We start from the raw sequence: 26,114 nt of genomic DNA on the forward strand, positions 1-26,114 counted from the left end.
CATAGTAGACCTATTGCATATGGTATGAGAAAAACAGACCAAAACACAAAAATATAACTATAACCACTGAACCATGAAAATGAGGTCAAGGTCAGATGACACCTGCCAGTTGGACATGTACACCTTACAGTCCTTCCATACACCGAATATACTAGCCCTATTGCTTATAGTATCTGAGATATGGACTTGACCACCAAAACTTAACCTTGTTCACTGATCCATGAAATGAGGTCGAGGTCAAGTGAAAACTGTCTGACGGGCATGAGGACCTTGCAAGGTACGCACACATTAAATATAGTTATCCTATTACTTATAATAAGAGAGAATTCAACATTACAAAAAATTTGAACTTTTTTTTCAAGTGGTCACTGAACCATGAAAATGAGGTCAAGGACATTGGACATGTGACTGACGGAAACTTCGTAACATGAAGCTTCTATATACAAAGTATGAAGCATCCAGGTCTAACAACTTCTAAAATATAAAGCTTTTAAGAAGTGAGCTAACGCCGCCGCCGTAGCCGCCGCCGTTGCCGCCGCCGTAGCCGCCGCCGGATCACTATCCCTATGTCGAGCTTTCTGCAACAAAAGTTGCAGGCTCGACAAAAAGCCACAAGAGCTCAATTTACTTAACTGAAACTAAAGCAAAAGCCACAAGAGCTCAATTTACTAAACTGAAACAAAAGCAAAAGCCACAAGAGCTCAATTTACAAAACTGAAACTAAAGCAAAAGCCACAAGAGCTCAATTTACGAAACTGAAACTAAAGCAACAGTCACAAGATCAACATACTACACTGAACCTAAACCAAAAGCCACAAGAGCTCAACATACTATACTCAAATATAGTCAAAAGCCACAAGAGCTCAACTTGAAACTGAAGTAAAAGCCACTAGAGCTCAACGTACTCCACTAAAACTAAAGCTAAAGCCACAATAGCTCAACATTCTACACTGAAACTAATGAATTTCTAGATATTTGGCTATTGATCTTAATTTGCGATTACAATGGTATAGTTCATGTTCAAGTTTTGTTCCAGTCTGATGATTTGGTGTAAAGTTATGGTCCTTGGACTTTTTGTTCCAGTTCAATGAATTTTTAACCGGTAGTGGTGTATTGCTTGTTACATTAGATGTATTTTTCATTTTAATATGTTATTTTGATTGGCTAACAGCAATCTCACGTCATTATAAAATTATGACCTTTTCATGATAAAACTATACACCAAGGTCAAATCAATATCTTTATGTATGACCAAAACAAATTAGGAAAACTGATTATTTGATTGAATTTTCTAAGTCAATGGACCATAACTCGGCACAAATCATCAGACCTGAACAAAATTCAAACTTGATCTGCCAGACAGACAGACATAGTGCAAACCTAAAGTCCCCTTTGACTTGGTCTGTAGGGGACTAATTATTTATTTATGGTGTATAAAATGATATAAGGTATAATGAGCCCACTGACTAAACCTCTTTAAATTGCTTTATTACTAGCTAGTTAATTTACAATATATTATCATTTTTCCTTTACAATTCCATTTCTTTCCCTGGTTGGTTGATGTTGAAAACTTGCATATAGTGTGGTGAGGTTGGGCATGGGACATGTTTTTATGTAACCAACTTTCCTCTTACAATTTGAACCAAGACGCTGACCTGAATAATTCAATCAATATATTTCACTTTTCTTTCTATGATTGTTTCATAACATTGCAAGTAGGAGATGAATTTGGGGAGTGACTGAGTTATTTCGGTAACCAAGATCCTTAAAACTTCCCAGATAGGATAGATCAACTCCTATAGATTCCACCCAAATATTTGGAACACTGCAACAACTTGTCAACCTATAGAGGTTCTGCACCTTCCACTATGGAATTTTTCAAAGATTTTAACATTTTATATCTCCATATAAGTACATAAATGCTCATTATAAACAATTTTCCATTGTTAAAACTGTCTCAGCCTCTAGTGTGAGAGGATATGGGTTTAAAACACTGGTCAGGTCAAATTGAGGACTTTAAAATTGGTATAACCGGTAGCTGCTTTCTATTCAATGTATGAAAGAGAACATCAAAAGAATTGCCAAATCTGAGCTTGTGAGTCAATATCATGTATCATGATTAAGTGATATTTTTTTCATGCAGACTTTTACCTTGTTAACTAGAACATTAAAAATCCAGCTCAGTATATATATGTTCTTGTCCTGCATATTGTTTATTGCACTGAACATTAAACCATCATTCATCTACTGTTTAAGTAAACTTCTGCGAAGACAGCCATTTGAGTCTTTGATCCATTTTGTAAAAAAATTCTGTTCATTAAAAAACGGGTAACTATTTGAAGAGACAGATGTTGATATTTACTTTTGCCACTGATTTTGCAGAAGAAATGTATTTCTAGTCTAATCTGTATATAAAACAAAACAAGATTTGCACAAACACCACAATTTATTTTATAAATAATAACACACAAGTTTGAACATAACACACATTGTATTACTGTGTTATACACAAATGTTTACACAAGCGGCGGGAATGATTATGAGGAATGGCTGACATATAATATTGCCAAAACAAATTAAAAATAGTTTTAATTCCATCGCTTCCTGGTAAAAAAAACCCTTATTTTTATGAAGAATATTTTGACCATGTTTCATCTTGTCTTTTGTAGTCAAAGGGAGATAATTCATTATATATATAATCTCCTTTTGTTATGTAACCAACTCAATTGGAAACAAAACTACTATAACATGTTTTAGTCTTGGTTAAAAACTTTTAAAAGTATGTACAATTTTGATAAATTATGAAGGATAATGGTCAAAGGGGAAAGAATTAGTTGAACCATTTATTAAAGCAGTACTGCAGGTTTTTTTTAAAGTAAAATTGTACACCTTTTTCAGTTATTGTTCACATTCAATTTTGAAATTAAAAGAATTTGATTAGTATTACCCTACGTGTACATAATGAACTGGCAAGAAGATGGGTTCACATACATTCTAAACAACATAAAATGAAGGATTTAATAAACTAATAGTGTAATGGTAACTGACTAGAGTGGTTCGACTTGATGATTTTTTACACATGATTTTAATAAACAATTCAAATACATAATATGATTACAAACACAAAACACAATTTTTTCATAGAAGGTAAGTTATAAATCGTAAAAATTCTAGGTAAAAGCTAAGTTTTAGGTAAAAACAAAATATTTGAGTTGATTCTTTTTATGATTAAGTAGAAGATTCCTGAATTATCTTTAAATTTGCTGAAGTATGTGATGTTGCATTTACTTTAAAGAAATGTATCAACCTTTACACATCTTTTTTAGTCTGCATGTATTGTTGGGTCACTGTCTCATAGACATTTACTCATATATCAACACATTTACATATAACAAGTTTTGTGTTTGTGTTTTTTTCCCGCATTATTTTAATGAAGTTAAATCTTTTACAATATACTCTTTTTACCTTATATATTTTTTCTTTCCAAACTTTTTTTTTCATGTAGAAAATTAAAAAAAAATCAAGAAATTGTATAAAGGTCATGTCAATTTGTTTCATAAACTTGTTCATAATGCTTGTGGAAATTATTACTCCCATACAAAACTATATACTAGTTACTAGTTAAAGTATGAATGACTTGCCCTACTTTTACTATATGAAAGCTCAGTAAAAAATAAATTTCCCCTTTTTCATATATTCACAGATTTAATAAACACAACATTAATTTTTTACACTACCTATTCCTAAAAAGTTAACTGATCCCAGCAACACCACATAATCAGCAGAAAACAACATTGTTTAGAACTATGATACAGCATCACAGAGAATTAACAACAAAAAGCTGTTATATAACAAGAATTGCATATTACTATGAGATAAAAAGCAAAATCTATAACAATATAATCATTCTAAAAACTGTTAAGATTTTAAGTACAATCGCACTTCATACATGGTTTTATATAGTCCATTTTAAAGCATTTTTGACGACAACTAAGCTTGTCAAGCATTAAACTGAGAACAAATTTGAATATGACATTACTATTTGAATTTCAATAAATAGAAATAGTTAATTAAGTTTTAAAAATTGATCTTATTTATAATTATACTAATTTAAAAAATAATGAACATATAATTGATAGAGGGCATGCCATTTAGAATTTTGATTGGTTTGGTTGATGTTCCATTTCATTTCATTTCTTGCAATTTATTGCTGGTACATGTATAAAAACATTGATCAACATTAATTTAAATTCCTTCTAGAGTTTCTCACAAGAAAAATTGTATGATCAACTTGAAACTCTGAAATCTTTTGAATGTAACTTAAAGTTAAACCATTTGTATGTTTTAAGTTAAAAGTAATTTTAATCATATTTATCATTTAATCTATGCATGTTAAAAGGGAGGTAATTCAAAAATAATATTTACTATTCTTTGTAAAATTAACATCTGACAGGATTTTGGAGTCTAAATGGAAAAATATTATTATCTGAATTATAAAAGAACAATTCAAAAAATAGAATTAGTACTTGAAGTCAACAATATGCAAAAATGATACATGTACAACCTATCAAATTATTACAACAGAAAAGTAAATAACTATGTTACAATTTAAAAATGAAGGCACAAAACTTTAAATTACAGCAAACTTCTTCATTTGTGCCCACTTTTTTTTATAATTACTGTTTTTTTTTTTTAACTTAAAACTATTGCCTTCTAGTTTGCTTGCATTTAAGTATTATTGCCTGTCTATTATTTCCCCATCTTTAGTATATAAAGTTAAGCATGCTTGTAGTTAATGTTAAATAAAAAAAAATTGTTACCGGAATGAACTTATATATACAGACATACAGAAGAATTAAAATATCTCAATATGGACATACGAAATTACCTTTGGTACTTTTCTTGGTAAATATGAATTTTAAAAGTATGCAATATGACAGCAGTGACCTATTTACTAAATACCAAATCATTAAAAAATCTATATTGTAAGTAGTCAAAAACATCAACAATCAATTAGGAATGATAAGAGACATAAAATACTCAATCTGAGGAATGTAAAACACAAATGGTAGAAAACATTAATAACAAAAAATAAATAAAAGCACTATAAAAGTTAAAATAAAACAAAATATAAAAAAATAAACTTTTGTAAATGATAATGCTAAAAGGACAATTGATAATTTAATCTTGTTTTAGAAAAAGATTAAATCATGGGAAAAATATTATTTTACCAGTTTTCAAAAGAATCTACATAAGTCATATGTTTAAACGTAATATAAGTATTTGTTTCTTAGGAACTGAAAGTCTTGGAATAGAACAAAGATATGGTTGTATTATTTCAACAACTGTGTACCTTTATATATCCAGAATAAATAGTAATGTCCTGTGTTTGTCACTAAAATGTGAAAATTAGGCCACACAGATTTGTGAACACTGATTCACATGTTTGTTGGAACTCACTTTATGGAATGTTTTTATTTTGAGACGAGAAATAATATGAAAACTATGTTTCTATTTACCCGTTATTATATTACTCGAGTTAAATATCATATAAAGAGAGTTGAATATCACTAAGAAAATCTCAATAAATTGCTATAATTAATTCTACAATTAAAATCTGTGATTCACAAAAATCTATAATTTTGTAAATAGAAATTCTTATAATAATAAAAATTACATTGTGAATATTATAATTAAATTATGAAAATCATTTAATAATGATTCAGCACTCTTAACAACAATATTTCTTTTTTTTTTCTTCAAATAAACAGTCTTTCAGGACACTAAAAGTGATAAAAAGAAAACCAAACGTAATCCCTGGTACTTTCATAATGTGATGTCTTTTTTAAAAAGATACCATCACATTTCATGGTCATGTCCTTCTCTTTGAATTTGTTTAATGACTAGAATCTGATCTGAGTGTTGTCGGAGCAATCATTAGACAATCGTACTGACATATACGATCTGATCAGGACTGTCTAGGCCTGGGTAACTACAATGTATTCGTTTGTCACGTCCATTTAACAGGAGTACTGTAGATTTAGATGGTGCTGCCACATACTGACTGAACATATCACCAGTAACTATTGTTCTAACTGATCTTGACCATGGCCAGACTCGTTTGGTACGGGCTTCATCTTTACCTATAGGAATTAAAATAAAAGTTTAAGACAATATATTCCAGTCTCAGTAAAACATGATAAGGAAATAAATATAATGGCATAAAACATAAGGCATACTATTCCAGTCAAAGAGTTAAGAGACATGGTAATACAGTTTACAGACAAATTGAGAAACTTATCTAGTGCAATGGTCAGTAAACTATCAGAATTGCAATGAAATTAATTTGTCCTCAAAACTGCAAAAATGGATGAAGAAACTGTGTCCCAAGTTAGGAGCCTATAATTCAGTGGTTGTCGTTTGTTGATGTGTTACATATTTGTTTTTCATTCAAGTTTTGTACTTAAATTGGGCTGTGAGTTTTCTCATTTGAATTGTTTTACATTTGTCATTTCAGGGCGTTTTATAGCTGACTATGTAGTATGGGCTTTGCCCATTGTTGAAGGCATTATGTTGAACTATAGTTGTTAATTTCTGTGTCATTCTGTCTCTTGTTGAGAGTTGTCTCATTGTCAATCATACCACATCTTCTTTTTTATATTTAAGATATGATGAAGCTATGTTAGGTTTGAGAATGATTTCCAATCAACATAAAAAATTCAATATGCCCAAGTGTACTTTCATTCTGTTTGGTAAATTCAAATTCAATCCAGGTTTTGTATTGATGTAAGTATTTATTTATCTGTTACTAAATAAAATTTTGTTTACACTAAATTTAAACTAACTAAATGTGGTATGATTTTAATTTTATTCAAACCCGGGTTGAAATACATTTAAGCATTATGTGTGCTTTAAATCAATCCAATATGTAGTGCATGTTCATATCGACATGATGGTGGAGTTCTTTTTAACTTTCAGATATAATACCTGTTATTTTTGTAACTTGTCCATTATCTAATCGAACTGGATAGATGGATTCCTCACCAACTGCTGCCAGAAACATGTCATATCCTGTCCTGATGTCTGATGGGAAAAATGTTACATCACTCACTGCAGAACCTGTTGTTACCTCAAACTTTTTCTTAATTGTACCTAAGACAGAAATAATAGAATGAACAGTAAATCTTTATACCATTTTATTGGAGCACTCCACATTTTTTAAATACTTAACTGAAATTATATTTACAATATGATAAAATATAATTCAAAAATAAAATTAGTTAAGGTGAATTAAATAAGGGTTTTACATTACAACTGATTAAATATTGGATTAATAATGCCAGTTTAAGAATGAGGTATTTTTATTCTCCTCACTAAGATAGATACTTAGCAGTAATAAGAAACGAATGAACTATTTTGATAAATGGCAGTGATAAAAACCAAAATTTTTGAGACCTTTAAGTAATATTGGTTTTGCTCATTGCTGTATGGTGACCTGAAGTTATTAATACCTTTGGAATCTATTATGTAAGTAAAAAGTCATCATCAAGATTCTTCAAACATAACACTGGTACATACCATTTTCCTGGACACTGTACACTGTCACATGTCCTGTTGTCATCTGAACGAAGATGAGGTTCCTGGAGTCAGGTGATACATAAGGTGTACCCTTTACTTGTAATACATATACTACAGAATCTGTTATGTAGTCCATTATAATCTGAACATGTCGGTGACATTCTACCACAATATAGCCTCCTAGAAAGAGATATAATACTGTAATAAAGGAACTACTGTCTGCCTGATGTATAGACTTTTTATTGTAGTTAGGGGGAAATAGTAAACTTTTGCCTCTTTTTTAAAGATATACAGTGTAAGCTTTGTCATTTTAATAGCACTATTAACCAATGTTTTGTATCTTCATATATTTTTTTTTAGATTAAATGCTTTGAAATGCACTGTTTATAAGATTTTAGCCCTGTATTATTAAGGATTAGGTTTGGATTCAAAAGTATGTGTAGTCCAAAATTAGGTTTTTTAAGCAATATACTTTTTATGCCCCACCTACGATAGTAGAGGGGCATTATGTTTTCTGGTCTGTGCCTCCGTTCGTCCGTCCGTCCGTCCGTCTGTGCCCCCGTTCGTCCGTCTGGTTAAAGTTTTTGGTCAAGGTAGTTTTTGATGAAGCTGAAGTCCAATCAACTTGAAACTTAATACACATGTTCCCCATGATATGATCTTTCTAATTTTAATGCCAAATTATAGTTTTTACCCCAATTTCATGGTTCACTGAACATAGAAAATGATAGTGCAAAGTTCAGGTTAAAGTTTTTGGTCAAGCTTTTGGTCAAGGTAGTTTTTGATGAAGTTAAAGTTACATCAACTTGAAACTTAGTACACATGTTCCCTATGATATGATCTTTCTAATTTTAATTCCAAATTAAAGTTTTGACCCCAATTTCACAGTCCACTGAACAGAGAAAATGATAGTGGGAGTGGGGCATCCGTGTACTATGGACACATTCTTGTTAATGTGATATTTTAGTAACTAATGTTCAGTATTATTGCCCTTGCTCATAACTATTGTTAATTTTATCAGAGTATAGAAACAAGTCAGCATATGACATTACAAATAGGTTTTGCTCATAAATCAAGAAATTACAACCTTGTAAGAATCAACCCATGTACAGTTCACAATCTTTTCATCTAATAATCTCATCAGTTCAGTTGTACAAGTCAATTAATTTTTTATCCATACTAAATATCAGAAAACTTTGTTACCTATTGGGATAAATGCCACAGATTTTGGAATGCAGTCTTGTTTTTCAAAGTCCACAGCTTTGGTATATCTCATGGAGTCAAGGTCGAGTTTAAACAATCCTCTCTGTTTACTGTGTATTACATATCCATGTTTAAACTTATGGTCAAGGTCATTCTGTGGAGGTAAAAATATATCCTCAACCTGAAAAAAATCATAAAGAAATATTCATTTTCTGCCTACCAATACTTAACATATAAACTGGAATAATTGGTAATATTTATCATAATATAAACTCAAATTTTGAACATAAAGGGAAAAAAATCCTCAATGTTATAATTCCCAATCTGTGTCAAAGCTTAGCTCACAACACTAAGTTTTATTTTTTTGTCTTGGTAGTTATAACATCAGCCAATGAAATTTGTTTTCACAACCGTTAAGTAGAGCTTATTATGTAAAAGCAATATGTCCTGGTCAATTTATATGTCCAGGATTCCTCTGCCCCACTCTCCATTCCCCTGAGAAAAATAATCCAACACAATAAAAATATCGGACATACAGTTATAAACACCCCATTTGTTTTGATTATTTTTTTGCAATATTTCAAACTTAGTTTTATTAAATAAAACTGACCAAATCAAACCTATATCCAACAGGCTGTGTATGTACAATATGATGTCTGACATCCTTGCTGGCATCCCTTATAACTACAATAGTTTTACTGCCAGAGTTATGGTCAGCATTCCAACACAGAATCCATACTTCATCTAAATCTGCTACATAGTACAGTTTGACTGGATACTTGTCTGTTTTAACAATCTACAAAAGAGGAAATCAACTATTAACAAGAATGTGTTCATAGTACACGGATGTCCCTCTTGCACTATCATTTTCTATGTTTCGTTTAATTGGGAAAAAACTCTAATTTGGCATTTAAATTAGAAAGATCATATCACAGGGAGCATGTATACTAAGTTTCAAGTTGATTGGACTTTAACTTCATCAAAAACTACCTTGACCAAAAACGTTAACCTGAAATTTGCACTATCATTTTCTATGTTCAGTGAACTGTGAAATTAGGGTCAAAACTCTAATTTGGCATTAAAATTAGAAAGATCATATCATAGGGCACATGTGTACTAAGTTTCAAGTTGATTGGACTTCAATTTCATTAAAAACTACCTTGACCAAAAACTTTAACCTGAAGCAGGACAGACAGAGGAACGAACGAACAGACCCACAGACCATAAAACATACTGCCCCTCTACTATTGTAGGTGGGGCATAAAAAGTTTGCATCAAGCCTTTAGTGGCTTTATAAACCTTTGTGTTTCGTAATAATTTGAAGAGTCAAACTAATTCAAACAGACTTTTACAGTTTGTTTTATAAATGTTATGCTGTCACACAACTACCCTAAGATTGAGGAGAATTAAGCACCCAAAAACATGTTTAACCCTGCCACATTCTGTATGAGCCTGTTTTCAATGGTTGTAATGAACTTCATATTTTTAATCTATTTATTATTTTGTTATAAATCAGGCCACCCTTGTGAGTTTTTGAACAATTGAATAATTTGTTATCTTGCCATGGCTTACCATGTATCATTATACTTTATGGCTTTGCCCATTGCTGAAGGTTGTATGGAAACATATAGTTGTATATATCATCATCTTTTGGTACCTGATGATAAACATACCACATCTTTATGAGTAACATGAAATAGTATTTGTGTTTCTGTGACTGACTGCAATGCGCCAAATTCAATAAGTTCATAACATCAATTACAAGTGCAAACAGTATGTGTAATTGACTTTTATTCCTATGTGTACGAAATTATATATGTTCATACTTTATAGTGTCTTTGATTTTACATCAAGGGTCCAAAAATGGGTGTATTTGCCAATCTTGACAAAAACTGAAGCAATTTGTCCTAAACAATAGATATGGATTTAGGACAAACAAAATTTTTACAGAAATAATTTTGGCTTTTTTGTTAAGATTGGGTTTCTTTTGAGTCATCTTATAATGACAAATTCTGTGAAAAAAAATTCTGGAACATTGTTTTACACTAAATGTCTTACCTGTACAGGATTATATGTATTGTCAATATCTATAATGATAACTCTGTTGTGTTCTGGCTGGCTTACCTGTACAGGATTATATGTATTGGTAATATCTATAATGATAACTCTGTTGTGTTCTGGCTGGCTTACCTGTACGGGATTATATGTATTGGCAATATCTATAATAATAACTCTGTTGTGTTCTGGCTGGCTTACCTGTACGGGATTATATGTATTGGCAATATCTATAATGATAACTCTGTTGTGTTCTGGCTGGCTTACCTGTACGGGATTGTATGTATTGGCAATATCTATAATGATAACTCTGTTGTGTTCTGGCTGGCTTACCTGTACGGGATTATATGTATAGGCAATATCTATAATGATAACTCTGTTGTGTTCTGGCTGGCTTACCTGTACGGGATTATATGTATTGGCAATATCTATAATGATAACTCTGTTGTGTTGTGGCTAGCTTACCTGTACGGGATTATATGTATTGGCAATATCTATAATGATAACTCTGTTGTGTTCTGGCTGGCTTACCTGTACAGGATTATATGTATTGGCAATATCTATAATAATAACTCTGTTGTGTTCTGGCTGGCTTGAGTAGATATATTTATTCTGAACATTGACAGCTCCTCCCCATACACAATCTTGTCCAATTCCACACATAGATGGTGCTCTGTCTAACTCTTCAGGAATGTACTTTAAGTTCCCAAAGTCACCCTTAACATGGCGTACAGTTTCACAACCATCAGGTTCATAAGCTGTGTAACCATTTTTATGGAAAGCATAGAATGCTTCCAACCTCTTTGTCTCCAGGGTTCCTGTAATAAATGTATAGATATTAGATATGCAACTTCTGTTTATATTCCAAAATGCAACAAAATTGCTATTTCTTCCATCTGAAAAAGTATCATTCTAATAAATAAAGCGATGGATTCTTAAGTTACCATCCAGAAAGTATTTTTTTTGGACAGATAGGGGAATAGACAAATAGACAAAAGGACAAAGAGACTAGGTTGACCTAGGGGATACAATGAAACTATTAAAGGGAGATAATAAATAATAAATACAATAGAACAAAGACATATAATAGATTAATCATTAATTTTAGTATGCAACATACTATAATTGATTTCCTAGGAGTAGATGAACCATTTAATATCAAATTATTGAAATACCCAAATAAAAGAAAGATTTCCTATTGTGTTAAACCACAAACCAAAGTATCAGTGAATGCACAATTTTTTCCACAATCTATGATTTTTTTTACTCTTAAAAATACTATAAATTCAGAAATTATTTCTAGATATTTATTTATGTGAATAATGCGATTTGATGAGTTCACTATAATAAGAACTTTCGTTCAGATATCTGTATGCAGATTTTCCTGGAATTGCAATAATTAAAATCGCATTCTTGTCAATTCTTTGAAAATTGCAATAAAAAATGCACACAATAATTTCTGAAATTACAGTAAAAGAATGTATAGTTAATTACACAGACCATTGTATCTGGCTATATTCTTATTTTAAACCATGAAAGGTGAATGAATATGTAATAAAATATGATGTAAAATAACATACCAGGTTTATTAATTTTAGCCTCAGCTTCCGCATTTCCAACTATATTAGTAGCTTTACATTTATAAGATCCTGTATCTCTCACTATGTCAGAATTATGGATCATTAAAGTGCCATTGTTATCTGCAACAACAAAAAACATATAATATATGATGAAAAATTCTCATTTTTTCTGAACAATTTTCTACATTGACCAAAAGAGTAATTTCTGTATGGTCCATATTTTGGTCCTGATTGTATTTTAAAGCATTGATTTTTTTTACATCCCAATCAAAATAAACCAAAAATGGAGATCTTGTGAAATTTTACCAAATTGTCTGGATTTCAACTAAATTCAGAACTAGGATACATGGAGGTTACATGGAGCACAGGTTTCGACAAACTAAATATTCAAGTGACATAGGTATAATGTTTTGTTGACACATTGACTCTATATTTCCTTTTTAAAATACTTAATGCAAATTTTCCAATTTCATTGAATTTTCATAGAATATCAAAATAAGTGCAATTTGTAATGTCATTATAGAACATAACTACGTATTAGCCATAATTTATTGTGATATTGGTCAATAAATTCTAACTTGAAATTGAAGCTAGAATTTTAGGAGCTTATCAACTTACTACATTAGTAATTTAAACTGTTACTGTATTAAAAATTTATTTATAACAAGAAACAGCAATATATCTTATAAAATACATTGTATGGGATTAAGGACGAAATTAAAAACACTGATAAATATACATGCCAAATTACAAATAAAACATAGGAAATATAAACTAATATGTACAATTTGGTGACAGTCAGTGATATATAAAGCTGATTACTTACGTGTAGTAATGAAATGTTTTGGTTTATAAGGAAGTTGTTCATTGTTGATTTGCCAGGCAATACTGGGCTGTGGAATGCCATCTGCATGACAGTCAATAAAAAGGTCCAGGGAATTCATCTCCAAAGTTTGCATTGCAGGTGACACTCTCACTATTGGATGTACTGAAAACAAAATACAGAATAGTAATATGTATTAAACATGTACATTACCCTACTATAATAAACTTGACTAGTTATTATTGGTACGCTGAATAGGTAAAATAATGGAGTATCTGTTTCGAAATCTTTTTAAAATAATCATTTGTCCTTTAAAAAAATAAATTAGTGGAGAATTTGTCCATGGGACACACATGATGTCCCTGCTTGCATATGACATTACAAAGGGACTTCGACTCAAGAACAATAAAAGTGACAGCAGCCAAATTCAACCTCGATCTCAGTTTTGTGGTAATAAGCACTTTGTAAAAGTTTCATACCATTTACTTGATGCAAACTCAAGTTAGAGAACAGAAACGAAAAGTTCAGCAATTTTCAAATTTGTAAAAGGAGAACAAATCTAGAACAGTAAAAGCGACATCACCCACATTCAAAATTAAACGTTTTTTTTTTGGTAATAAGCATTGTATATAAGTTTCATAACATTTGGTTGAGGAAAACCAGTTAGAAAATGGAAACCAATTTCAGGACATAAGTACATAAGGATGTACAAGGGTAACACTTAATGCTTCCTCCAAGTCTGTTTTTTTCACCCAATGATATGAATTATGTTGTTTTCACATAATTTTTAGGTTAAAAATATCATGGCAGTTTTGTGTGTTTAAAATGTGTATTTTTAATCATTTTATGTATCTCCTTTTGTAGTTCTAAGTTTTAAAACAATGATTTCTTATCATGTAAGTGAAAGATATGACCTTAGCTCCAAAAATGTCTTTTAACAGATACTCCTTGCTAAGTGTAATAGCACCATTTCCCCTTTTGCCTAAAAATCCTGACATTACATTTGTAGGAACCTTAAATGTTATCAATTCTTGATAAAGAGCAATACAGTGGCTTTTTCACCTTTCACATGATAAACAAATAGCTATTGAAGCATTGATATGATAATTACAGGAAATGAAAAATGATAAGATTTTAGCTCATGGTTCACATTAAGACATGTACATTACACTTGTTTGAACTTTGAAAATAATTAATTCTAGACAAAAGGGCATTAAGGTGGCTTTTTCACCTTTCACATGATAAACAAATAGCTATTGAAGCATTGATATGATAATTACAGGAAATGAAAAGTGATAAAATTTTAGCTCATGGTTCACATTAAGACATGTACATTACACTTGTTTGAACTTTGAAAATAATTAATTCTAGACAAAAGGGCATTAAGGTGGCTTTTTCACCTTTCACATGATAAACAAATAGCTATTGAAGCATCAATATGATAATTACAGGAAATGAAAAGTGATAAAATTTTAGCTCAAGGTTCACATTAGAACAAGTCCTTGACATTACACTTGTTTGAACTTTCAAAATAAATTATTCTATACAAAGGGCATCAAGGTTGCTTTTTCACCTTTCACAAAATGATACTTTAAGGGCATACGATACAGTTTTGAACCTGTATTTACAAGTTGATGAAAATTTGCATATAGGCTATTTTTTACCTGATTAAATCAAATATGTCATAAAAAATATACCTTCATGTGCTACTTTTTGAGTAAAATGAGGTCGAAATTCTGTATATTTGCTCACAATTCAGATTTGTGTCCGTATTTTCTTTTTCGAAAGAACGACGTAACTTTTTTGCTTTAAAAGATAAACACAAATTGTTTTTTGTTAAATAATCGGTAATTTCTGTATTTTATAAGTATCATTGAAAATTATGTAATTTTTATTCCGAAATAACTCTATATTTATCAAATGTTCATGAATAAAGGAAGAAACGTCATTTTTTGCTGCATGTTTATCAAAATTAAAAAAATTGCGCTATTTACAGTTTTATAAAATTTGGGTCACATAATCTCCTTGCAGAATGAAACAAATTGCTGTTTTAAAAAATAGGGGTCCATGCACTCGTTTTCAAATTAAATCAGTTTGAATGATAAAAATCAGTCGAAAAATGCATCTTTTCCCGATATGTCATAGTTTAACGTCACGAAAATAACATTTTACGTTAGCAACGTCATTACCTTCCCTGTAACTGTATCGTATGCCCTTAAGAATGCTAAATCTTTGACTCACAGTTGACATTTAATACATGTATCTCCTTTACACCTGGTTTGACTTTATCATAACATGTATAGTTTCCAGTATGGTGTAGACCTACATCTTCAAAGTATAATGTTCCATCAGAGAATACCTGTGGATAAATATATAAGTGATGTATATTTATGTTCCAGTTTAAAACACTGTCAAAAGTTTGGAACTGTGTCAGTGGTATTCTTTAGTTGTTTTAAGGGGCTTTTCTGTCCTTTCAAGAATTTGGTATTGGTTGCAGACATCTTGAAGTATCTATCAAGTTTATAGCCTAGGCTCACATATGGAATAGACTATTGTTCATGTTGATGATATAGAATTCTTGATAGTGTTATTTTTTAAGTGTTGTTGGGTTGTTGCCTCACTACACTGATGTATATTCATCTCTCATTCATATTGCATAACATTACAAATTATATCAAGTCAATTCAGAGTATTCTCTTTTGTGTAAGTTTGTACCATTTTTTTTAATTTCCCAATGAGTATCAGTGAACTCAGATATTAATTGATTCAAGATGGAACTGTGTAATTCTTGAAAAAGCTATGAAAATCATAGATTTTATGTTAAAAGTCCTTGTATAACATAGCTAAAATTTTATTCAGTCATGACTGGATAACTATCAGAAATAATGTTCTTCTGCAATACAGCTCCTCAGTCCACCAACAGAAAAAATGCCATATTGGCCCCTCCATCATGGACTAATCATATCAAATTACTTACAGCCATATCAGGAATACTAATTGTATTCAGGTCAATGTTGTTTCTCCTCCATACTACTTCAGAGTTCTCCAACATAGGAACACCACACTTTATCTCTAGACCATTACCAGCTGTTGATGTAACATGAATGATTTCTAAGTCTTCCTCCATAACAGCATCTGCTACAGCTAAACATAAAATAATATGGTTAAACTTGCTTGTTTCCCCAATTTTTAAATTTAACAAGAATGAATGCTTTGTTGTGCTAAGCAGACCTCAACTTTTAATTCAAAGTACAAAATGCATTGGACAGCTGGAAGTAGATCTGACAGATCTCAAAATAGCTCTAGTGTTACAATTCATCACTATCAAATTGCTAGCCAAATATGAAGCCATTCTTTTCATTAGTACTTGATTAAAGAGTGACAAAAATATTTAGACAAACACATGAACAGATATCCCATGCATAGAGAGAGTGCAGCATTTTAACAGAAAACATGTAGCATCTTCTTTTTATATTGGACATTAAAATCACTTCTACATATAACAATACTCACTGAATGCACTCAAGAAGTTGAAATGATCAAGTTTCTGGTCTTTTGCCTCATACTTGAGTATATCTAGCAATGTGCAGATAGTAGAAATATGCTCTAAATTCTCTGCCACCTGCATCTCCCATAATTCATCATTGCTGATGTCACCATTCATGTCACGGTCATAGTAACTAAACATCAATGATGCTATGTAACCTTTATCTGAAAAGATATGCCATGAAAAAGTGAGTTGTTTATAGCTTTTGCATGGTTTATACAAATGCACATCTTCAATTCAAATATGTTCTGATATAAAAGTAACCCTACATTCTAATGCAATTATTTTGTATCAATGGTTGATTGGATGACAGTTAGCGTAAAATTCTCTATCTCCTTTTCTGTAACTAAGGAAGCCGACATTTTGAATCGCTGAATGTATTGACATGTAATTTCTACAATATTAAGCCAAAAAACTCACATGTTGCACCTAAAAATCTTCTTTTATCAAATTTTATTACATTCTGAAGCGGCACAGAAGCCAGAAAACGCCCGGTGTTTATGTTTGATGCCAGAAGCATACCTATGACGTCACCTAGTGTGGGGACCAAAGAAGATAACATCTTTTCGCGGAATTTTCTTTAATGAAGATTATACATTGAAATAATGATTGAAATTTAATTATGAACTTGTTTTGCATTAGAATAGAGATAACTGTATTGTATTTGAAGCTTTGCGGACGTCCATCGGTAGTTTAACTGTCGCAAATACCCGTTTAACTGTCTCCGCTACGCGTCACCAGGTAAACTAAATTTGCGACAGTAAAACTACTGATGGACGTCCTTAAAGCTTCAAATACAATACAGTTATCTCTTAAGTAGTTTCTACTGAATAAGTGTTGACCTTTTTCACTTTTCTTTATAAAACTAAAGAAATAAAGCAGTGAATAACATTCTTTGTAAAATATGAGACAGGTCTTTTTGTACTTACTTGGTATAACATTTTCATCACAATGTGTCTCTTCAAATCTAACACAATGGTATCTCAATAGGTCTGATTTAAACTTCTTACTTGGTATAACATTTTCATCACAATGTGTCTCTCCGAACCTAACACAATGGTATCTCAGTAGGTCAGATTTAAACTACTTACTTGGTATAACATTTTCATCACAATGCGTCTCTCTAAATCTAACACAATGATATCTCAATAGGTCTGATTTAAACTTCTTACTTGGTATAACATTTTCATCACAATGCGTCTCTCTAAATCTAACACAATGGTATCTCAGTAGATCAGACTTAAACTACTTACTTGGTATAACATTTTCATCACAATGAGTCTCTCTGAATCTAACACAATGATATCTCAATAGGTCTGATTTAAACTGTACATAATCTTCTTGTGAACACACTAAATCGTCTTCATTGAAATTGTCCAATGATTTAGGCATAACATTGTATGGTGCTTTAGTAGATGGCAGGGGTGTGGTTGTAATCTTCGGTTTTTGTTGCACTTTCTTATTTGAATCTGCTTTATCTTTCTTCCCTTCTTGTTCCTTATTGACAATAACTGGTTTGGGAATTGGTAACTCATTTAATTGTGGAACCATTTTCAGGTTTGCCTCTGCTATAAATATAAATACCTATTGTATGAAATGTTGCAAAATATGAATAACTTGCAATAATTTCTTATATGGTTTTAAGTGTTAAAATTGTAGGATTTTGGTGTTTATGGTTGATTTGGTCTGTAACGTACAGTAGTTTTGATGACTTCTGATATTCATTTTATGTATTATTTTATTTTTTCTCTTATTGGCTTTGTTTTTCTTCCTTTTACTCACTTTTTTTTAAATTTTCAGTCTGCCAAAGAATCGGGAAGTGGTGAAGATACGATAACCAAAGCCAATTCAAGTTCAAATCAATTTATGTGCAAAATGTATAATGGGGCAATAACAGTAATTTCCTTTTCCTGTTCTGGTATTTCAAGTGTAATTTGGTTGAAATGCACTAAAAATTAACAACTAGGTGGAGGTAACTTGCTATCATTCTAAGCAAAAGTTATCTACAGATATCTCAAATTACCAGGCATGCAGAATTGAAAGAACTACCATTTTTAAGTCAGGATGAGTGTAACTTCAATGTAGGATGGTTAAGTCAGCTGTTTAATTTAAAATACAGACAGTGTCTCTTGGTGTACACATTTTTTTCAATCACAACGTTTTATTTAATAACCTCCTTTAAGGATGTACTTAGGTGATGTTAGGTAAAAATTAAGAAATTAAGAAATTAAAATTGATACTATAACCTGGTAGAGCATCAATTAAGGATAAAAATAAGCTAAAAATATTGATAGGTCATGGACCTCCTTTTCGAGATATTTGAGATTTAAAATATGGCGGGAAAAGGATGACTTGGACTTTTACCTTATATTTGCATTGGTATTATTTGGGTCTCAAAACAAAAGAAAGAAAATCAAAAATCTTCTAAAATTTTGGTAAATGACCTTTCATAAGCTATTAAGTTTTATATGAAAAAATAAATGGGTGTGATGGGGCAAAATATTTTACATTGTATTGTATGGAAAAACACCAAGGAGTCCGAACATTTGACACAAATTCCAAAACCTCACCTAAGTACATCCTTAAGGAAGATGATAGCCTTAGCTTTACTTTCTATGTTATGTTTTACATACCTTGCTTTGAATGACATTTTTTAATGACATAGTTCAAATTTTTTCCCAAAACACAGGACTGATCACTGTACAGGTCACACTTCAGACTGTCGTAATTATATCTAAATCCAAAACAACTGTCAACATTACACATGTCTCGACATTTCTCCATAGTATCCATGTCACTGAACGTTACTCTGCAGGGCATCATTCGGGCTGACTGGATCTGGTGATAGTCACAATCTGAAAATACAAATATATATAACTTCACTTTTAAAAATCTATGTAAATTTACCCCAAAATCAGTGCTACTTGAAGTTATGAAGTCTGACAACATTTTACTGGAAGCTTTGTGATGTCCAGTAATGATGGTCAAATAGTGAAAAGGTATATTGATATTATTATTACTATAATTTGTTTAGTAAATCTATTCTGAAGAATTTTTAAAGAAGAAATCCCTTTGAGCAACTCATTCTTTCATTCAATGGTTGTCTTTCTTTTCATCAAAATGAATATTAACCTTGTCATTTGGAATGATTACTTTCCTCAAGAATAATTCAATTTTTTAGTAACATAAAAAATATTCTTAAATTGGCATATCTAACAATGTGCATAATGCCATAGGTTGACTTCTGATATGTAAACAGAAACTGTTGGTGTTAGATATCATATAAAAACATAATGACATTCTACTCAACAACTGGCAGTTACAACTAAAATACATTATCATTTAGTTACTGATGGGAGTTAATGGTAAAATTTTGTTTCATGAATAAAATTTTGACCTTGAAAGAGACTCAATAAACAGGAAGAGATATACAATGGAAATGAGGGAGGATTAAAACGAATGCTATCTCTTAAACAATCTTCCGCTTCCCTGGTAATCTTGCTTAGATGATTAGCTTGGTGTGTTGTTAATGTTTTCAATGCTATTTTCACTTTGAATTTTAACAAGAAGCATAAGCTAATCTAATGTATATCTTTCATGCAATTTTTTTAGTTTTTCAAATTGATTGCATTACTGAACACTAAGACTAACTCATAAGATGTTTTAATATGAATATTTTGTAAAAAAGACAACTCTCTTGTATATTCAACATGCTTAACTGTCTTCTTGTCTTTTAATGCCTGAAGACTGAATACAATCATCTATTAATAGGTACTTTAATATAGCATTAAACCATTCAGTCCGTCACAAATTAAACATTTGGGTAGTGTATACAGTGAACTCAATCTCATTGATTTCTATGACATCAAAATTTACATATCTTGTGTATGTATGTGTGTATTTTCCCAATAATAAATTACCTTTAGGATTTGTACATCTCTTCACATAATAGTTTTCCTTCTTTTTGTTAAGAAGTTCTATACAAGATTTGTCAAAGAAGATTTCACAAGCAGTTGACTGGTCATCTTTGGTAAGATATTGAAATGCTTCACAGCGACCGTGGACACAAGCATCGTGACATTCTATCAGACTGGATACACTACTGGTAGCTTTACTACACATGAAGGGTGACTTTCCTGGGATCACTTCTAAAACATTGCATATATCACCTGCAAAATGTGAGACATTTGTAAAAAACAGTGTAACATGTCAATTGACATTTGTATGCCGAGCAAAACAAGAAATAATGAGTGGAATATTATGCATTTTGTCTGTTACACATTTTCTTGTCTTTGAAATGGATGTTGTTGGTTCATGGCTGTCATTTTTGTTAGAAGTAAATTGTTTTGTTATAAATTAGATACTTTTAAAAGTATTTTCATTAGTATTTTCAATAGAATTGACTCATGAATGTTTTCAAGTCCGAGTATTTTTGGCTTTTTTCTCAATGTTGAATTCTGTGCAGAGTTGGGAAATATAGTCACACAGTAAGAAAGAGCCAAATTAACATCACTGTCCAAAATGGGAAAATTTACTATAAGAAATTAAAAACTGTCTTATCTTACCTTTTTCATTACATCTCTTTATATAGTGGACAATACCAAGGGCATTCATCATATCTATACAAGCTTTACTGCGGTGTACATCACAAATATTCTCATCTTTACGGAAGGTAAAGGCTGTACAGTTCTGACAGGAGTCTCGACATTCTTCATAAGAGTTTACCACACTAGTTTTTACATTACACATGGCATAGATATGCTCTGCTACAAGGTTAACTGGTTCATAATCACATTCATATTCTGTAAAAGTCAAAGTAAAATCAAACATTTCTTTTCAATCTGAATGTCAGAAGTTCAAAAGTATTGCTATTAAGATTGGTCAGAATGGCAAGTCTTGGTTCTCAAAACAGTTTTTTTTTGTAAAGGTTTACTCTCATTGAAATTGATTGCAACTGAGCAAAAAAGCAGTTTGCCTTCAGTTACTAAGTATTAAACTGTTGGTTTTCCTGTTTGAATAGTTTTACATTTTACAAATTGTGATTTGGATTGAGAGTTGTCTCATTGGCACTAATACCATATCTTCTTACATCTATTTAAGTTTTGGAAAATTGCTTTCAAAATACATGTAATATCATTTCACTTGTTCTATTAAACAATATTCTTTCGTGCAATAATGAGCCTGAACAGCAGTAAACAATACCTGGATTGGGTTGACACCTTCTTTGTTCATAGAAATCCATTTCTGAGTTTGGATGCCTTATGATGTCAGTTGGTTTCTCAAACAGGAAGCATAATCCACTCTTCTCTGCAGAATACTGGAAGGCAAAGCAACCACTATTTTGTGATTTCTTGTCACATAGGTCACTGCATTCTAAGAGAGACTTGACAGAAACAGGCATCAGTATATCTCCCCATAGGATCCCTTCTTGTCCCTTGAACACGGTGTATTCACACTGGGTACCTGAAATTTAATTATTCAATAGAAAATATTATTTAAGATGATTTGCTGTTATTCTAATGTTATGAGTTACATGTTTTTATGGCATTTTCTTTTTCTTTTTCCGATGAGCAAATAAGAGAGCAATCTAAGAGCTGTGAGAATAACTTTCATAAATTAAGTGGTTTAAGAAAAAGTGTATAGAAAAGTTGCATACCTGGCTATATGAACTATGCCGCGTAGCAATGTACTTGACATTTTTATTTAAATATAATAATAAATTTTTAAAGCACTACACCAAATAATGTATTTTTAGAAAACTTTTATGTTTTATGTGCATATCATTTCAAACTCTTGCATGTTAAATGCGACTGCTGAAGGCATTGCCCTTTTAAAATATATGTAGGAATCGAATGCAATGTACTTTTCAATAATTGGATGTGGTTGTATTTACTCAGCTGTCAGGAATTTACTCAGGAAAGTCATACAAGATAACAAAAAAAAGACTAGATAACCAATACAGCCAACTTTTAAGTGATTGAAACTGTATTTTTATATGTCTGCTTTTTAAGGAATTTCTAAATAAGATTTCAAGGATGCAGCACAGTTCTAATTATACAATTTTTGTAGGATGCAGACCCAATTCCTTATTACAGTAAAAGATGCAATTTGTCACTTTAACTTATGTAATCTGACAAATTGTCCTTGCGTTTCTGACCTACTTATTTAATGTGATTAGCAAAACAAAAACCGATAGAATCAGACAATAATAAATGAATTAGATGAATGAAGTGTTCAGACAAAAGTCCAGTTATGTCAGCGAGAAACTCATCATATGAACATAGAACAATGTACCCTAGAGACTAATACAATGCACTCTAACTAATTGTATAAATTATAAACATTACCAATATTTGCTTTGAATAATTGACATTTAGAGAACAATATAAAAACAGGAATCAGTTTTGCAGTAAATGTACTGGAATTATATCAGATTATAATAATAGTGGGTGTTTACATAGTCTATTGTTGCATGCATGCGTTTTTTGCAACAAATTGTTTAAATAATTGACCATAGTCATGCAATAATGATGGATAAATGCTATATGTATAGTAAAACTGACATGTTCCAGTAAAATTATCCAAACATAGTTCTATACAATGACATAAACTTTAATCAAAGGATTGGAGTGTTGGCAAAATATCTTAAATTTTAATGCTAGATATAAATGGTTTTTTTTTTAAAAAAAGAGTTAATGTACATGACATATGGATATGGAGTAAGTGTACAAGACACAACATTCTTATAGATATGGAGTCAGTGTACATGACATGAACTTCCTATAGATATGAGATTAATGAGTTGAGGAAAAAAAAGTCCTATCATATAAAGTGCTGTTTTAGAAACATTTCTTTGATATATTCTATTAAATTTGGTTCATAAGATTGGTGTCATGTGTTATGCAGAAAATCTAAACGAAAATAGTAAACAACAAGAATGTGTCCCCAGTACACGGATGCCCCATCCACACTATCATTTTCTATGTTCAGTGGACCGTGAAAATGGGGTTAAATCTCTAATTTGGAATTAAAATTAGAAAGATCATATCATACAGAACATATGTACTAAGTTTCAAGTTGATTAGACTTCAACTTCATCAAAAACTACCTCAACCAAAAAGTTTAACCTGAAGCGGGATAGACGGACGAACGAACAGACGGACGGACGGACGAACGGACGGACGAACGGACGCACAGACCAGAAAACATAATGCCCATAAATGGGGCATAAAAAGGTGTTGAATCAATGTCAATAAGACAACTATCCACCAGAAACCTATTGGGGTAAATGTCTCCAACTGAAGTTCATTGTAAAACCTCAACTACAAGAAAATCCATGCTGCACAGCAAGGTATAAAAGGTCCTGTGGGATTTTCTTGCTGTGTTGAAGACCCGTTGATAGCCCTCGGCTGTTTTCTGCTTTTTGATCAGGTTGTTGTCTCTTTGACACATTTACCATTTCCATTCTCACTTTTATGATTTCCAAGATTTAATTTGTCACACAAACATAAGTAAAAGGGTTTATAGTGCTTTTGAAGTTTTGATGTTATTAATGGAAAACCTTTGATTTTTTATATATATATACAAGAATGATTACATACCCTCATAAATAGGCTGTATCTTGAAATGTTCCTGTAAGTTCTGTCCACATTGTCCATCACGATTGACTTTAATATGGGTCTGTTTAAGGCAGGCTTGACGATGTAACTCACAGTGACTAGGGTATAACTGTCCATCAGAGCCACACACTGCCACTTTATGATGGTGACCTTGGCACAATGTGGCATCACCACAAACACAGACACCACTGTGGCACATTCGTCCTGGTGAACATCCTCCATCATCCATACACAGTTCTGAAAAATAATTTGAAGAATAATGTCATTATTCTCTGAATTAATGGTACAATCCTCACTTCCTCAAACTTAACTGTCTTTTTGAATATAAATTAGTCAAAATTATTGCAAAGTTTCATAACAATAGGTTGAGGCAAACTAAAGTTGTAGAACAGAAATGAAAAAATACATCTATTTCTATGTTTATAAAGGAGCATGACTCATGACAGCAAAAGTGATGCCACCAAATTTTAGAACTAGACTTGTGTTTTGTAGTAATAAGCATTTTGTATAAGTTTTAAAAACATTTGGTTGAGGCAAAATAGAGTTAAAGAACATAAATCAATTTGGGGATGTACAGACAAACAGGACAGACATGGGTCCCCATTGCCTAGCATTTCAATAGCATTACTTTTCTGCACCCTGCAATACTGCTTTTTTATAGTATTATACTATTGTTATGAAAATGTAGATGCAGTATATCAGACAATGAGACAATGACCAAAAGGACGACGAACCTTCTTAGGTGGACAGTGATCATTTTGGAGGTATAATCATGTTAGAAAATCTGCCGTTCTAGCTTCACAATGTCTTATCTTCACCACAAATAAATAATTGATATCTGATTCACATTTCTTGTATTTTGTGACATTTTGAATGATCTACATACATGGATATAGACTTCCTAGATTTATGTCTTACATAATATTCCTGAGGATTCATTTATATTTGTATTAACGACTTATAATGAATCCATGACTTATAATGAATCCACGACTTATAATGAATCCACATGATTATTGGATGGGCAAAAAATTATTAACAATTTTCCTAGACTATAGTGATTTTAGACATTTACAAATATAAAAATAGACATTTGTCCATGGTAAAAGACAGTTTTGTTCACCCCTAACATTAAATACTGTGTTTTTTCTGTTATTGGGTTGCAGACTCATTGACATCTACTGCTTTTCCCCCCAACTCATATATCAAGTACACCCACATATAGTGCTTTGTTACCACCAAGTTTTTATAGAGACAGGTAAAATTGACATCAGAATTCTGAAATCTGAAATACTATTGATAATCAATATATAGATGTTTTAATATTATTCTCCCTATACACCGTACAATGACTCAAGTTTATGCTTTACGCTGATGTTGTAATCCATTGTATTTATTCAGCTTAGAATTTCTATATCAGAATTTCCAGAAACAAGATTAGTCAGCTTGTGTTTTTTCTACATGTCAGAGGTCAAATTTTATCGAAGTTTTTGCTGTCATTATTTTAATCATCACACACTGATTATTTAACGATTTTAATGATTATCTCATCAGCATTGATCAGTAGTTTTGGTAATCAATGACATCACAGCAAGACAAACATAATTATCAAGGGAAATCATTGGAAGACTAAGAAATATATTCTATGAGTAAGAAAGCTTTAAACAGTGGCATTTTTATTGACCATTAATGTGATTTGTACTGATTCC

At 31.3% G+C, this 26,114-nt stretch overlaps 1 protein-coding gene across 3 annotated transcripts in view; it reads right to left on the bottom strand.

The window, feature by feature from the left end:
* Window positions 1-2,427: 2,427 nt before the first annotated feature.
* Window positions 2,428-26,114, bottom strand: part of LOC143045357 (uncharacterized) — a 56,953-nt gene continuing 33,266 nt past the window's right edge. For 2 of the 3 annotated variants that reach the window (XM_076217812.1, XM_076217813.1), the window contains exons 4-20: window positions 24,388-24,642; window positions 21,989-22,249; window positions 21,352-21,588; window positions 20,707-20,955; window positions 19,420-19,641; window positions 18,040-18,354; window positions 16,753-16,950; window positions 16,217-16,383; window positions 15,481-15,598; window positions 13,243-13,404; window positions 12,417-12,536; window positions 11,368-11,654; window positions 9,392-9,577; window positions 8,782-8,962; window positions 7,579-7,758; window positions 6,988-7,152; window positions 2,428-6,143 (exon numbers count right to left, since the gene is read on the bottom strand). In XM_076217812.1, the coding sequence (XP_076073927.1) occupies window positions 5,938-6,143; window positions 6,988-7,152; window positions 7,579-7,758; window positions 8,782-8,962; window positions 9,392-9,577; window positions 11,368-11,654; window positions 12,417-12,536; window positions 13,243-13,404; window positions 15,481-15,598; window positions 16,217-16,383; window positions 16,753-16,950; window positions 18,040-18,354; window positions 19,420-19,641; window positions 20,707-20,955; window positions 21,352-21,588; window positions 21,989-22,249; window positions 24,388-24,642 (3,509 nt within the window). In that variant the 3' untranslated portion in view covers window positions 2,428-5,937. The remainder of the gene's footprint in view (window positions 6,144-6,987; window positions 7,153-7,578; window positions 7,759-8,781; window positions 8,963-9,391; window positions 9,578-11,367; window positions 11,655-12,416; window positions 12,537-13,242; window positions 13,405-15,480; window positions 15,599-16,216; window positions 16,384-16,752; window positions 16,951-18,039; window positions 18,355-19,419; window positions 19,642-20,706; window positions 20,956-21,351; window positions 21,589-21,988; window positions 22,250-24,387; window positions 24,643-26,114) is intronic. The other variant, XM_076217814.1, reaches the window with a different exon arrangement.

This window comes from Mytilus galloprovincialis, chromosome 9, assembly GCF_965363235.1.
Source record: "Mytilus galloprovincialis chromosome 9, xbMytGall1.hap1.1, whole genome shotgun sequence".
In the NCBI taxonomy this organism is placed as follows: Eukaryota; Metazoa; Mollusca; class Bivalvia; order Mytilida; family Mytilidae; genus Mytilus; species Mytilus galloprovincialis.